At 60.3% G+C, this 15,150-nt stretch overlaps 1 protein-coding gene across 3 annotated transcripts in view; it reads right to left on the bottom strand.

Moving 5' to 3' along the window:
• Window positions 1–146: 146 nt before the first annotated feature.
• Adamtsl2 (ADAMTS like 2) overlaps window positions 147–15,150 on the bottom strand; it is a 57,902-nt gene continuing 42,898 nt past the window's right edge. For 2 of the 3 annotated variants that reach the window (XM_013155872.3, XM_003473000.5), the window contains exons 10-19: window positions 13,687–14,041; window positions 12,087–12,459; window positions 8,508–8,605; window positions 6,065–6,191; window positions 5,184–5,397; window positions 4,950–5,105; window positions 3,986–4,156; window positions 3,245–3,421; window positions 1,276–1,420; window positions 147–876 (exon numbers count right to left, since the gene is read on the bottom strand). In XM_013155872.3, the coding sequence (XP_013011326.1) occupies window positions 737–876; window positions 1,276–1,420; window positions 3,245–3,421; window positions 3,986–4,156; window positions 4,950–5,105; window positions 5,184–5,397; window positions 6,065–6,191; window positions 8,508–8,605; window positions 12,087–12,459; window positions 13,687–14,041 (1,956 nt within the window). In that variant the 3' untranslated portion in view covers window positions 147–736. Of the gene's footprint in view, window positions 877–1,275; window positions 1,421–3,244; window positions 3,422–3,897; window positions 4,157–4,949; window positions 5,106–5,183; window positions 5,398–6,064; window positions 6,192–8,507; window positions 8,606–12,086; window positions 12,460–13,686; window positions 14,042–15,150 lie in introns of those variants that run through there. The other variant, XM_063244316.1, reaches the window with a different exon arrangement.

The following is a 15,150-nucleotide window of genomic DNA, read 5'->3' as shown; positions in this document are numbered from 1 at the left end:
CTGTACCAGTGGATGACAGGTTTGACGCTCAGTCAGTGCCAGCTCAGCACAGGGCCCTGCTGCCTCTGCCCCTCCCTAGTCCCTCCATCCTTGCATCCTTGTTGAGTCCTTGAGACCGCCCCATCAGCTCTGCAGCCTGCCATAAATAAGACCTCTTTGACCACTTTATTAACATAAACCGATGAGTACTGAGGGGGGATTACAGGGCATCCTGCTGTCCGTGAACAAATACACCATGAAAAAGAGGGCCTGCCCTGGGGCAGAAAGTACGCCTATTCCCTCCGACACAGGAGCTCCTACACAGCCGGCAGAGCCCAAGCTAGGCCGTGAGATTACCCCCCTGGAAGGAGGAATCCTGCCCACATCAGGAACCCAGGCAATTTGGGCCTCCTGGTGCCCTGTGGCTCCCGCAACCCAAGTCACCTGAGCGAAGGAGGCACTTCCTTCCCAGTCACCTACAAGTCACCTTGAGAAGGCCCTGCTGGCCCAGGCAAGGCCCTGAGCAGAAGGAACCACCTCGCACGCTGGGTGGGGCCACTGGCTGGGGCTGCTGGTGAGAGCCTCAGATACAGGGTCCATTCGCTCTGTGACAGCTTCCATAGCGGGCACTAGAGGCCCAGAAGTCCCTCTAGTGGACCGAGGCTCAGTGTCATATCTTCCCAGCCTGGAAGCCCACAGGATGGTGTCCGGAAGCTTCCCCGGAGCTGCAGCAACCCCGGGATGGGGCGCACGGGTGTCAAGGGGCCACAGCACCCCGGCTGGGAGCGGGGGGCCTGCAGGAGCGGCAGCAGGCCTTGCTGTAGTACCAGTGGCTGCAGAGGTTCACTTTGATGGCCAGGGCGCAGTTGGTGCCCGGCTGGTCCTGGCAGCTATCATCTGGGGAAGGGACAGGAGCAGGGTGGGGGCATCAGGAGGAAGCCAAAGGCAAAACTTCTACAGGGCTTCTTCAGGGCCCACCACCCTCCTTTATTTTTTATTTTGAGAAAGGGATTTGCTAAGTTACCATGCCGCACAGCTGGGTATAAATTTGTGATGCTCCTGCCTCAGCCTCCCAGGGTGCTAGAGTTACAGCCTTGTACCACCACACACAGCCAAACTGACACTTCCCAAAGCACAGAGCTCAGCACAGACCCCTGGGGCTTGCTGCCTGCCTCTCCACCTCCCTGTGCGTACCCAGGAGGAACCCCCCACCTATGCCCTCCAGCTGGCATCCCCCAACGCCTGTGCACCCCCGAGCCTGGAGCTGCCCAGGCCTCCCTGCCTGCCCATGCTCACCTGGGGGCTCCGTGGGGCATGGCTGCAGGTCACAGGCCTGTCTGCCCACAGGCTTCACCAGCGGGTCGCAGCCACGGACAATGTCAGTGCCCTGGTAGCACTTCACGTCCCGCATCCTCACACCCACGCCACAGGTCTTGGTGCACTGCGGGGAGACAGATGTGTGCGGCATGGGCCCGATCCCCTGGGGGAGGGGCATGAGGACCTGCAGCTGGGACTCCCCCCGCCCCCACACTGCCTCAGTTTCTCCAGCTGTACCATACGGGGATAACCATGTTCTGGCAGGTGCCATGGCTCCAGCTTTCACTGATCCCTCACACAGCATTCATGACAGGCCCATCCTGTGCATCTGGAAGCCACAGCTCCACCCTGAGTGCCCATCCAGATGTCCCCCCAGACACACTCAGCCGCCCAGAGTGCAGGACATCCGCCCACCCCAAGCAATCATCATCTCCCCACCCCCACCCTGCCTGTCCTGCCAGGATCCTATAGGGGTAGCTCCCTGACGCAAGGACCCCGCGTCACCCACACGTCAGGGCTCCAGCCCCAGCTCCCGTGACGGGTGGGGTCTGCTCAGGCACAGGGAGAGCTGAGAAGACTTGGCAGGAGGCCCCACCGGCCCCGTCTGGAGGCGAGGAGAGGCCAGCCTGGCACCACTGCCAAGGCACAATCTGCTTTTGGCAGCAGCCACGAGGAACCTCTGGATGTGCCCCTGGAGACAGGTGGGCTCCCAGCCAGGCCTGGCACCCACGCTTATCCCCAGGGAAGGGGGGAATGGGGCAGCTTGAGGAACAAACATGGAGCCTGTGCCTGGCATCCTGAAGAGTGACCACCACACAGGACAGACCACGGGAACCGGTATGTCCACTGCAGCCCTCCTCCCACCTGGCCTCTCCTCACCAGACAATGCTACCTTTGGGGTCCCACACCCCCAATCTCTTCCAGAGTTCCTAAACCCAAGCTGCCCCCACCTGAACCTGGCGCTATCCCCAAAGTACAGGGCAGGCACCTTAAGCATGTAGACATACTGTACACACATGGTGACAGTTCTGGTCCTTCTGTCCCTAAGGACCGAGGCACAGGCAGCCAGAGACCCCGCTCACCCTGCATTACCATGGAACCTGCTCCATAGCCCCTATGACTCCCAGGGATGGCTCTGCCCTCCTCCCTGTGCTGTCTTGCAAGCTGATGGCCTTGCCTGGGGACAATGCTGGCACTTGGGCACTGGGCAGGGATGATGGGCAACCTGACGGAGTTTCTAGCTGGCTTCTAGCCACGCTGTCCCTGGCCACCAGAATTTGGCGGTGGTAACAAACCCTAGGGCCCTGCAGTCATGGCTGGGCCTCTGCAGAAGGGGTGGGGACAGACAGGATAGTAGAAGGGGTGCCCACACTCTGCCTGGCCTCTCCTGGGAACTGGGGCCACACCGGCTGCAGGCTTCCTGCCTGGGCTCCACAGGATGGGCTGGCTCGGGCACCATCATTCTGTGTCCCATCCCAGCCAAGGGACACTGAACATCTTGATGAGCGTCTGTCTCTTTCTCTGAGACCTGGAAAGCTTGGCACCCTCAGCCAAGTTCAAAGGAGATCTCAGTCTGCGCAAAGCCAGGAGGGGAAGGCATGGCTCTACGGGCAAAGAGGGGTGCCCTGGCCAGTGTCCTGAGCTGGGGACCCGGGGACCAAGGAACCCACAGATGCAAGCAGAGCCCAGCCCATCTCAGAGGGGGAACACACCCCATTCACCTGCACCCCAAGTCCCATGCACTTGTCTTAACTCTGACCCATGGAGGGTATTGGATTCGTGGGCCTCCACACACTCCACTTAGAGACCAAAGCCAGAAGTGACCAGGTCCCAAAGGGAAGCCCAGGATGAGAATCGAGGGGTGAGATCAGAGAAGGCTTCTTGTTGGTGGCAGGCCCGGGGGCCACGTGGGCAGGAAGGTGGCCTGGGGGCCCCGTGGGGCGCTCACCTCAGACCAGGGGCTGGTGTACCATCGGAAGCAGGGCCTTTCGAAGCAGGTGCTCTCCACCGGTGGCTTCCGGGCCAGGCCACACTCAGGGCCGCTGCGCGTCTGAGGCTTCCCATCGGCCAGCTCCATGCACAGCACCAACCGCTTCTTCACACCACGCCCACATGTGGTGTTGCACTTCAGGGGCCCAGAGCATGGGTCAGCGGCGTGGCCAGAGGCCGGGATGCCCACCGATAGCCCACAGTGCAGGGGCTTCAACCCGTGGGCGATTTGAACAAGAACCCTTTGCTCAATAGCCATTCGCCCCCAAATGGATTTAAACAGAAGCAAGCTGGCCCCAAGCCATCTGTTTTGAAACAAATGTGCTAACGACAGCTTGGACCAAATCGATTTAGCAGAACAGTTAGGCCTGGATGACTTGGTTAGCAGTGATCTGGCTGAGTCGGGGTCAGAGGCCACAGGAGGAGTTCATGGGAGGTGGCCCTGGGGGCCGGGGAACAGCTGATGGGAGGGACAGAGCTACTGCGGTAAGAGGTCGCAGGGTCCCCCTGGCTGACAGCCAGCACAGCCCAGCAGCCCTCCCTGTGGGCCCTGAGGCCCAGGACCTCCCCAGGCACTGCTGTTTGGTGTGGGAGATCCAGGCCTCCTCTTACCTTTTCGGATCTTTGTGTTTCACCTCTAGTATTTGCACCTTTGTAATTTGCAGTTTTTCCCGCAGCCTCCAGACTCTTGGGAACTCACCCGCTCCCAGTCCTGGGCCAGCCAGTGCGCCGGGCAGTTCCGGTCCCCACAGGGGTGGATGGCCAGGGGCTTGGTCTCTGCCTGGCACTGGGACTCGGGCACGACCCGTCCATCGCTGGTCTTGCAGTACACGTGCCTGATGGTGCGGCCCTGCCCACAGCTCCCACTGCACTGCAGGAGGGGCCGGCGGGGGTGTGAGCGTGGCTCCCTGAGCCCCCACCCACATCATCCCCCGGGGAGAGCAGCAGCTCCCAGGGCAGAGAGGGGAAGCAGTTGCTACGGTAACCACATTTTAAATAACATTTTCTGCTCTAATTACAGAAATAACACTCTCCCTGCAGAACACACAGAGAAAAGCGCAGCTCATCGGGCACGCATGTGCCCCCCGCCACCTCCGCCAGGGGCGATCTCAGCTGGCATCTAAGAAACAGGGACTGAGAGGCTAGCACCACAGGTGGGAGGTGGAGAGCCAGGACCAGGAAGACATCCAGAGACAGAGATATCCAGAGACAGGAAGAGAAAACAGAGAAACAGATGGAGATAGAGAGATACAACAAGATAGAGACATAGAGACAGGAGACAGGAGAGACAGATGAAAGAGACAGTGACAAGAGACCCAGGAGAGATAGGAAAGACAGGAAAGACCGAGGCAGGAGAGACAGGAGACATAGAGATAGGAGAGACAGGAGACAGGAGAGGCAGGTGGGGATGGAGAGAAGAGAGACAGACAGAGACAGGGAAAGACCATGGAGCTGGGGAGAAACAGTGACAGTGACAGAGACAGAGGCAGAGACTAACCTAAAGAGCACCCCTAGGGCAGTGCAGGGAGGGCGATCCTACTGCCTGTTCTTGGACACGGTTTTGTTCTTACAGCAGTGAGGAAGGGCCAGTACCTATGAACTCTCTGCAGAAAAGCAGGGAAACTGAGACAGGGCCCCAGGTCCCCCGCTGCCCATGCCCTCACCGGTCCCCAGTCTGAGACGGTCCACTGACGGTCACAGGGGGGCCCAGTGCAGTTCTTCTCCCCCACGGGCCGGGTGCTGGGGTCGCACAGCTCCTCATCCTCAGAGCAGCGGATGTCCCTGGTCACCACGCTGCGCTCGCCACATCTGGCCGTGCACTGTGGGAGCGGGCAGTGGGCCACAGGCAGGTCTGTGCCGCCCGCCCGCCCATCGCCCCCGCTGGCTGCTCACCTCACCTCGGACCACTCGGACATCTCCCACTGCGGCCCGCAGGCCGGGTTGCGGCATGGCTTGCGCTCCTCGGGCCGCACGGCCTCGGCAGCCTCGCACAGGTCACTGTATACAGAGCTGTCGAAGCCAGGGGACAGCATCTTCCAGCAGCGCACAATGCGGGACTGGTAGCCCTCGCCGCAGGTGCGTGAGCACTCACTCCAGCTGCTGGTCTCCCACCTGGGTGGGGAGCGGGATGGCAGCCTCAGCGCCTGCTACGCGGGACCACCTTGCCCCCCACCCCAGACACCCTCACCCCGACAGAGGCCAGAGAGCAAGGAGTGGGGCGTGGGCCTCTTCAGAAGCCTCCACAGGGCTTTGGGGACCCACTTGACCTGAGCCACCTCCACCTGCCTTCCCTACAGACCCCCGGGCTGGTCCCACTCCCTGGGGACCAGTGGACACCTCCAGTGTCCAGAGCCCCTACTAGGAGCTGGGGTGAGGGAACCAGGAGGCCCTGGTTGAACTTTCCACCCTGAGTTGGGTTATGCGTACCAAGGAGAAGCTGGTGTGCCCTGAGAAAGCAGACTGGAATAGGTCCAGTGCCCATGGGCTCTGGGGATCACTGGGGTCATCTTGGGTCCTGGCTTGATGGTCCCCAGGGGCACTCAGACCTGGTGCCCACAAGAGCAGACTGGAGGCAAGAAAGGTGCGTCCCACCCATACCAGGAGAGTGCCAGAAGGACACCGGAAGGACAGCCAGTCAGGATCTAGTTTAGGAACAGCCCTTCTCCCACCCTGCAGAGCCCTGGCACACACACCTAACACTCTACCAGGCGGTAGTAACACACACGCACACATGCACATGCACACATGCAGCCCAGCATCCTGCGGGCCCCAGCATGACCTGGGCTGGCACTCCCTCCCGGCGCAGAACTCGTGCACAGGCTCGGGCCGTGTGAGGGCATCACAGTAGCTGTCGTCCACCTCGACACCATCGTAGCGTACGCACATGGCGTAGGTCGACATCACCCCTGGGTTGAGGGCAAGGGAAAGGCTGTGAGTGCATGGTGGAGAGTTGGCCCTGCTCTCACAGCATCTGCACCTCAGGCTGGACCTCGTCTCTTCCACCCAGCCCAGCTCCAGCACCCTAACCCAGCCCCAGCACCCAGGCCATCCCCCAAGCCCGGCCTGGCCCACAGATGCGGAGAGGGCAGACACAGCCAGGTGTCGCTGCCCTTCTTTCATCCAGTCATTCAATGGCCACCCAGCTGGGGTTGCACAGCTCTCAACTTGTTCAGAGGACAGGTGGCCCTGACCAGGTCCCCCTGGACCGGCCGGCCTCAGGGACACCAACCATGACCGGGAGGTGTGCATGGGGATGGGAACCCACAGACCCTTCCCAGTGCCAGGGTATTTGCTGGCTCCTCCTCATCCATCTGGGTCTGGTGCTGGGGCACCAGAGAGACTGAAGCCCACCTGGGGTCCCCTGATGGCCAGAAGACTCCCCCAGCCTCAGTGAGTTAACCCCAGAACAGGAACATCCCAGGAGAAGGTGACGGTCCCAGTGGGCATTCCTTGTGCAGAGAACAGCCAGGGTGAGTGGCCACTGAGCCAGGTTTTGCCACCTGCCCCCCACCCTGCAACACTGCTATGCCCAGGATGGGGATAAGAACATTCCAGAAAGCCCTGCATGTGACCCAAGCTCATCTATCTGCATTGCTGCTCCAAAAGAGCATCTCAGAAAAAAACCAAGATCCCCAATGTCACTGAAGCACAGGGCAAACACACGGGTCACCCACTAACTGTCCTCCTTGTGGGTCCTTGGCCCCCGCAGGGACTGGGCACCATGGGGGGTGGTGACCCACTTCTGGACATCAGTGGACATACCACGCCATGTGGGGCCCCAAGCATCACAAGAGCCAGCCGGCCTCCATGGCCCTGCATCCGGTTTAAGGAGCCAGGGCGGAGTGTACAGCAGCTTGGAGAGGCCCAGGACCCAGCTCTCAGCCACGCCCACAGCCTCATCAGGAGCAGGCCTGGCCTCTCACCAGACCAGTCCCCTTCCGGGCATTCCCTGGCAATGGCGCCATGTTCTCCCTGGGACACTGCCCACACAGGGCTGTTCCCTGGGCACCAAAGCCATCTCCATTTCCAGGTAACATCGGCTCCTCAGCCCGTGGTGTGTCGGGTGCAGAGTGGGCCAGTCCTGGCACACACAAGTGCCCAGGGCTGGACAGACAGTGAATCCCATACCCTATGCCCCATGGGCTCCCCCCATCAGCCCCACAGAGACAGGATCACATGCATGTGTGAGGACCAGGTCCCTGGGCCCCCTCTAGAACAGTGACAGTGCCCACCTGCAGAGCCTGCCTGTGTCGAGGTGCTTCTCACTGCCTGCTGACCCCAACAGCCCCGGTCCACAGGGAGGGCAGGGACACCATCCCAGCGCTGCACCCACAGAGCCTTCAGCACCCCTCCCTGAGGATGCTCAGTGAGGCCACCGCAGAGGGGCTGGTGGTGCACACAGAACCTGACACATGGCCCTTGTTCCCCAGGGCCCGGCTGAGATGCCAACCAGAGGTACAGGGCACAGCCAGGTCCAGACAGCTCAGAGTCCTCACTGGCCAGAGATTCGGGCGCTCAAAGCTCTGCCTGCTAGGGGACCTGGGTCAGGTGGAGACATCTTGGACCTCAAGGGGCAGCCTGGGGCCACCTAGGCCTGAACATCAAGTCCCAAGTGGAGATGCAATATGACCTCAACACTGGCCCTTGGGGTCTCCTATGCCAGTGTCCCTGCACCAATCTTGGTGTGACCTCTGATCTTATGACCTCCCCAACGAGGAAACCAGAGCAAAGACCACTGAGACTCCAGTGGCCATGGTCAGCATCTCCAGGGGTGATGGCCAGCCACATGGCCAGAGAAGAGGGCACAAGGCTACCTGAATGCCTAGCTGTGTCTGTCTGTCCAGTGCCCCCACCCCAAAGGTCTGTGCTCCCCTCCTCCTCTCTGCATAAATGAAGGTGTGGATTTAGCTGAAGCCCTTGGGTGTGGATTTGGGGTCCACCTCTCTCCTTTCGTGTTTGATACCAACAGAAGCAAAATCCTCAGACTCTGAGGCTCCTCATTGCTCCTAGAGGCCCAACACCAAACAGCAGCAACAGCAGGCGAGGGAGCCCACAGGCAGCTGGGTGAGCCCGGAGCCCAGGCCTACCGCGGCCCAGCCCCCCAGAGATCAACATCCAGCTCTTACCACGGCCCACAACCTCATATCACCAGGCCACCCCTAGAAGCCCATGCCCACAGCATCCCATGACACCATGATACCCAGTGACACCTGTGCCAGTACCTGTGGTGCAGGTGGCACTGCAGGGCTCATGGGATGACAGCTTCCACCGGTACATGTCAGCTGGGCTCACACCGGGCTTGCGGGCCTTGGGCCGGGTCCTGGGTGAGGAGAGGAGAGGGTGGAGGGCAGTAAGGAGCCAGTCTCACACCAGTGGTCCTCCTGGGACCCCACCCGGGAGGCCACGGCTGCCTTTGGGGACAGAATGGGATGGACTCCAGAGACACCAACAGACACCAGCCCTTCCCATCCCTTGATGCCTTGGTGGCCCCCAGGTAGCTGGCAGGACCTAGGCTACCTCTACTCATACACCCAGACTTCTTGCCACACTGCCCAGGCCATCGGATGCCTCCCTCACATCCAGAAGCGATCTCAGAAGATGTGAAGGTTCAAGAATGTCCCGAAATTGCCTTCTGCTCCCTCCCTCCCCTGGCACTACCTCAGAATGGGGACCCTGGCCATCAGCCTCTGGTGATCAGAATTCAAACCACAGCTGTGGATGCAGCAGCCACGCCCTGCACTGTAGCCTGGGTTGAGATGGGCCGCACAGACCGTTGGCCCTGGAAGAGCCCACTGGGGCCCAGCCAGCCACCGGCTGATTCTTGGCCGGGACCCCGGACAACCAAGGCCAACTATTGTTAGGCCTGCTGGCTCCTTTGAACCAGGCGGTGAGCCCAGGCCACTCCATGTCCCCCACACAGGCTTTTTTTGGATCCCACGGGGGACAGAGGGGGCAACCCAGGGCATCTGCCGGTGCTAGACCCCAGGGAGACCTGCATGCTGTAGCCAGGGAAGGTGTGGGGAGCTGGACTTGCTGACCACCGCTGCCCAGGCCCAGCTGGCTGAAGAGCGTGGTCCTCTGGCCCCTTCTCAGCCTGACATGGGGACCTTCCCTGGGGATCCCCAGGGCTCAGACTGTGTCTTCTGCCATCTGGGTGACTCTGACAATGTCATCGTCTTGGGTGAACCGGAGCTGGCTGTGAGTCACATGGGTGCAAACAGCCCTTGGTTTTGCTTGGATTGGGGCTCATACTTCCCAGGGGGAAGAGCATGTGGGATGCACATTGCCCTGATAGCAAGTCACGCTCTGATGGCCCCGGAAATGAGCTCCCAACAGGAGCGCAGGGAACAAGCCCCGCACCACGGCTCCCTGGTGCCACTGCAGCCCCAATCTGGGTGGGCAGATCCATTTAGGAGGAAAGAACACGGAGAACCAGCCCTCAGGCTCCGTTCAGAAAGTGCAGCTATGCAGATGGCTCCCACCCTGCTTTCTGTGGTTTAGATTCTCCCTAAGAGCAGAAGGGGTGACAAACCGCGCGCCCCGCCCCGCCATGGGCAAAGCACCGCCATCTTCATCTAATTACACACTTCCCAGCTGGAGCAGCGGACTCACTCCGCGCCCCAGGGAGAGCTGCCGGGTTCAAAATAACCCTTAGGATCTTGAGCCCAGGCGGCAGTTTTGGGGGTGCTGTCCACCTCCCCTCTGCAGCACATGGGGTGTGGGCACGGGTGTGCAGCACGGAAACCAAACCCTGGGCGGATTTGCACAATACTGCAGCCGAAGGTTCCCTGCCTTGAAAGGAGCATGGAGCAGAGCCCCCGGGGATCACCAGGCTGCCCACCTCCATCCGGGGGGATACCCGTCTGTCACAACCTCTGGGTTCTTGCCCAGCTGCCTGGTGGACTTGGGCTCCTATATCCCCGGCAGCAGAAGCCTGAAATGACTGTGTTTGTTTATAAACGAACCAGAGATCTGTCTTCCTCGTCTTCCTCCTAGAGCTTCAGAGAGGCCTGAGTGTGTGTGTGTGTGTGTGTGTGTGTGTGTGTGTGTGTGTGTGTGTGTGTCTCAGATGGCTCTCAGACATCCAAGTTGCATCTGGTGATGCCTCCCCGCCCTTGATTGTTTGAAGCTCTCTAAGAAGATGAAAATAGCCCTTCCTTTCTGGGCTGCCCCTTTGATTTCACCGCTCCCCAGGAGACACCACTTCCTGTTTGGACAAACCCTAGCCGAGGCTATTTTGGCCTGGTAGTTTCCCAGCGGCCTCTTCGCAGCCCTTTATCTCTCCAGACCACTTCTGGTCCCCTCTGGCAGCACCTTGGATGGCGCCTGGCTGGCCCAGGCAAGCAGCCGCAGAGCAGAGTCGGGCCTGTCTTTCTGGGCACTGACTGCAGCTCTAGGGACAGGCAAGGACCCAGTATGGCACCTCCACAGAGGCAGGAGGGTGCCAAGGAAACTGAGGCCCAGAAGAGGGCCAAACGTGCTGATTCTCCATGACACGGGAAGCCAGATTAAGGGGGCCCTGCCCCCAGTCCACTCCATCTCTGAGCCAGGCTGTGGGTGCTGGGAGACCCTCCCTACCCAGCAGGATTGGTCCTACTGCAGTTTTGACACATCAAGCCTCTCCTGTGTGTCACACATGTCTCTCTCACTCAGACCTGGCACCCCACTGGGTCTCCCAAAGTAGACCAAGGCCCCACCCCCAGAAGCCTTGAGGGTGCAGGGTCAAGGGACCAGATGGTCCCATGCCACCTCTGGGAAGTGGAGTAGACACAGAGGCCTCCCTGCCTGCATGGAGAAGGCCATGCAGGTCATCTGTAGTGCCCTGGGGTCCCCGTCTTTCCATCCTGTGTTCTGGTCTCTCTGGCTCACAGATAGGCCACCTTGTCACCCTAGGGCCCTGGGAATGAAGAAGAAGGTAGCCCAAAACCCATCACCCCAAATCTCCCATCAAACTGATCCCAAGGACCCCGGCCTCAGCATCTCCAGCCCTGCCAGAGTTCAGCTCTTGCCCAGTCTGAAGTCCAAGGGCTTGGGCAGCCAGGCTTCCAGGTCACAGAAGGAAAGCCAAATGCCCACACATGCCAATCCTGCACCTGCAGAGGTTACAGAGACCAGCCCCACGTTCACACTGGCCACACTGACCCCGGGGCTTTCTAAAGAAGGGTGGTGGCCTGGAGGTGTGGTCACTAGGGACTGTCCTCCATTCTGGACAGCAGCTCTGAGGCCATTGAAGCCAGCCCACATCAACCTGGGGGTGTGCAGCAACTCAGGCCCCTCCAGGGATAGTCACAAGTGTCCAGCTGTCCCCAGGCTTGGCCAACCAGATGTTCCCAGCCCTTATGTCCAGGGCCCAGTGGCTCTCCCAGCCTTTCCCAGCTACAGCTCTAGCCTGGTCCCAAACCCTGCTACAGGGCACCCTGAGTGGGACCTCCAGACCCTTCCTGTGTTCTCAGCCTAGGGAAGGGATTCTGTGTCCCTCCTGCTGCCACACCCTATGCTGCAGGCCCAGGACTCTGAGGTGGCTGTCCCCCAGAGCCCTAGAAGCAGGATGCCACAGTCTGTTCAGGTTCCCTGTCCCTGCCCCAAGGCCAGCTCAGAGCTGACAGCTCCATACTCAGCTTCAGCAACTGGATGCCGGGGAAACCACAGCAGGGGACACCTCGCCGCCAGTCTAGGATCTGACGCTCAGACCCAGAAGGCGCCAGGCAAGTGGCACTGACCCACTCATCTCAGGATCCTCCTAGCCAGGTCCCTGCAAGGCAACTCTGCCTGGGACCCACACAGGACGGAAGCACCCCTACCTGGCCTTGTGAGTCCTGTTTCCGGCCGGTGCGGGGAGGCTGGCGCTGGTGTTGGGAAATGGGGCCTCGGAGGAGGTGTTTGTGACCCTGTCGCTGCTCAGCTCTAAGTAGGACCCATTGACTAGGTGAGTGGCAGCTTCTTCCCCTTCCTCATAATCCATGTAGAGGCTCTCGGGCTCAGGGCTCCTGGGGGCGCCCTGAGCAAAGATGCTGTTCCCTGTCTCGTTGAGGACAAACTCTTTGGAGTCAGATCCTGTGTCCAGGATCTGGTCAGAGATGACGTTGGCTGAGAGGAACTCCTGGGAGGTGAGATGAACATCTGCCTCTGGGTCATCCTTGTCTCCTGCGAGCGCCGTCCCAGTGGCGTTGCGGTCTGCAGAGAGATGAGCAGGTGGACTTCGAGCTGCCGGCACTGTGGGAACGCTGGCCACCTTGCCACTTGCAGGAATCCAGCATGGCCAGTCCCTCCCTAGGATGAGAGAACTAGAACACTCCTGGAAGAATCTTTCCTGCTCAGCAAGATACAATTTGAAGCCAGGCATGGTGGCACACACTTGTCATGCCAGCACTCTGGGAGGCTGAAGCAGGAAGATCACAAATTGAAACCCTGCTTGGGCAATGTAATGGCTTAATTGGACCCTGTCTCAAAATAAAAGAACACAAGAGGGCTGGGGGTGTAGCTCCATGTGGAGGCCCTGGCTTCAATCCCTATTTCTGAAGACCAAAAAAGTAAAAGACCCAATTTCTCAAGGTCTTGGAGTGGGAAGTATTAACAGTTCTGACTCGATTTTGAGACTCATGGGTTCCACAGTGGGCTGGACAGGGTCCCCCCAAAGCACATGCCCAGCTGGACACTGAACATGACCTGATTTGGAAGAAGGGTCCTTGTCCATGGGGTTAGTGAAGGACCAGGAGATGAAACCATTCCAGATTTTGGGTGGCCCTAACTGACCAAAGAAGAGATGACCCAGAGGGGAGGCTGTGTGACACAAGCAGGAATGAGAGGGGTCACTCCCATCTGGCAGGCACTGGGTGCCCCCTTATAATAGCAGCCCCAAGGCTGGTCACCCCAAGCCCAGGCTCCTCCAGGGTGACGCAGTGACCTTGTCAATTAGCTCCCACAATAGCCTCCGTGTGCTCCTGGGAGAGTTGGGCAGTGTTCACATCTCCCTCTGCCTCTTGGGTTCCAACTCCTTGGATTCCACAACTCAGGGCTCAGAAACACTCAGGGAGAAGCAGGTCTGGATCTTTATCTGCCATGGCTGGTCTCTAACAACCCAGCTGCTGGCCTGACCCACAAGCTGGATCAGTGTCACAAGTCACCTAAGACAACCACACCAGGGACCCAGGTGAGTCCGCTCTGATGACACAGCACTGCTGCGGGGCCCTAAGACCTCTGGGAATTTGGGTGCCAGACAGGACCATGGACACCAAGGGACCACTGTGTACCTCAGAGGATTCGCACTGGGCCTACCCGAGTGTGCAAGCGACCTGCACCTCCTGAGACCCCCTCTGGGACTGGACAGGGCTGAGTCACCTCCCTCGGCCTCCATGCCCTGAGGCCCTGCCCTGCCCACTGCCCAAGGGGTCTCCTGGTTACCTCGGAAGCCCTTGCCCCTGGGGGGCCCCTGGCAGGCCCCCCTGCTGGCCGGCTCGCACACCTCGTTGGTCTCCTGGCCCGGACGGAGGCCCAGGTCCACCTCAGAGCCCTGGGGGCCAAAAAGCCGGTTGTTCAGGTCCAGTTGCTCAGAGGAGGCTGGGCCGTACAGTGAGGCGTTGTGCCGCAGGAAGCCCAGGAGCCCGGCACTGGCCAGCTCCTGGCTCTCAGCGCTGGTGGAGGCTGAGGCAGGCTCGGAGAAGCTGTAGTAGACAGACGGGCGGCCGCGTGCAGGCGGGGGCTGCAGCAGGGTGTACTCGAAAGTGATGGAGGGGCTCTTGCCATTCTGGTTCCACACCTGGGGAGGAGTAGCCGTGAGACCCCCACCTCTCACAGCCCTGCTGAGTGCCGTGGGCCCGAGGGCACTGCCCCCCGCAAGGTCACGGGGCCCAGTGCACAGATACTCCGAGTGAGGTCCAAGCATAGGCAGTAACGAGCCAGAGAGCTTCCTAGGATGGAAGCCGCCCTGCACATCTTGGTCATGTGTACCAGAGGTCCTGTGCAGGGACACAGGGGCTCTACCCCCTCCCCATGAAAACCCTGGGGAGGCACAGCCTGGCTGCAGAGCTCCCCTTGGTGGGGCCCAGACCTATGCGGGCACCATGGGACAGCCTCGCCTCTCTGCCCAGGGCCCTCTACCCCCAGCCCAGTCTCTACCCTGAAGCTTGCTCTGAAATAGAGTTGGAGTGGGATCAGCCAACACCTCCTGGGGGCCATGAGGGTCTGTTGCTCTGGGCAAAGCTCTGAGGCTCCAGAAGGCAGCAGTGAGCCAGACAGATGGGAGACCTTCAGGGAGACGTGAGGTGACAGCTCATGGTTTTGGTGTTGGCTAGGGCCTAGAAGGCACAGGGAAGCCTGGAACCCACAGCGGTGAAGATGGGGCAGAGGGTGGCTGCAGAGTGGGAGCCCAGGACAGTTCAGTGCTACAGCTTGAGGGCGGAAGGGGCAGAGGAGGCCCAAAGACTGGGGCAGACCTGAGTGTAGGAACTCAGAGACCTGAGTCACGAGGCTCAGAATGCATGAAGTCTGATGCCCCAGGCCTCTGGGCCTCCCTGGAAGCTGGCACAGGGACCTCTCCTCCCAATCCCTCGAGCCCTGGACAGAGCCCACCCCCTAGGACTGCTGATTGCCAGAATGACAGCTCAACCTGAGTCCCCTCCTTGCTCCATCTGGAAAGCCCCAAGAAGGAAGTATGGGCTGCTGGATGTGTCCAGGCTGACCGGGCATGAAGCCCTGGGAAGCCTGGAGCACAGGGTGGACACTAAGAGAGGGCAGGTGAAGGGAAGTGGTTCACAGGCTTGCGAGCCCCCAGGGACTGCGCTCTGTGGGCAGCATGGAGGACATTCTACTCGCCAGCAAGGAAAGAAATGCCGTGGTGAGATGACACCAGCATCACTCAGGGACAGC

This window comes from Cavia porcellus, unplaced genomic scaffold, assembly GCF_034190915.1.
Source record: "Cavia porcellus strain 051 isolate PalLab524CR breed Dunkin Hartley unplaced genomic scaffold, mCavPor4.1 scaffold_49, whole genome shotgun sequence".
NCBI lineage: Eukaryota > Metazoa > Chordata > Mammalia > Rodentia > Caviidae > Cavia > Cavia porcellus.
The sequence above is the reverse complement of the archived record's forward strand: the minus strand, read 5'-3'. Positions and strand labels throughout refer to the sequence as shown.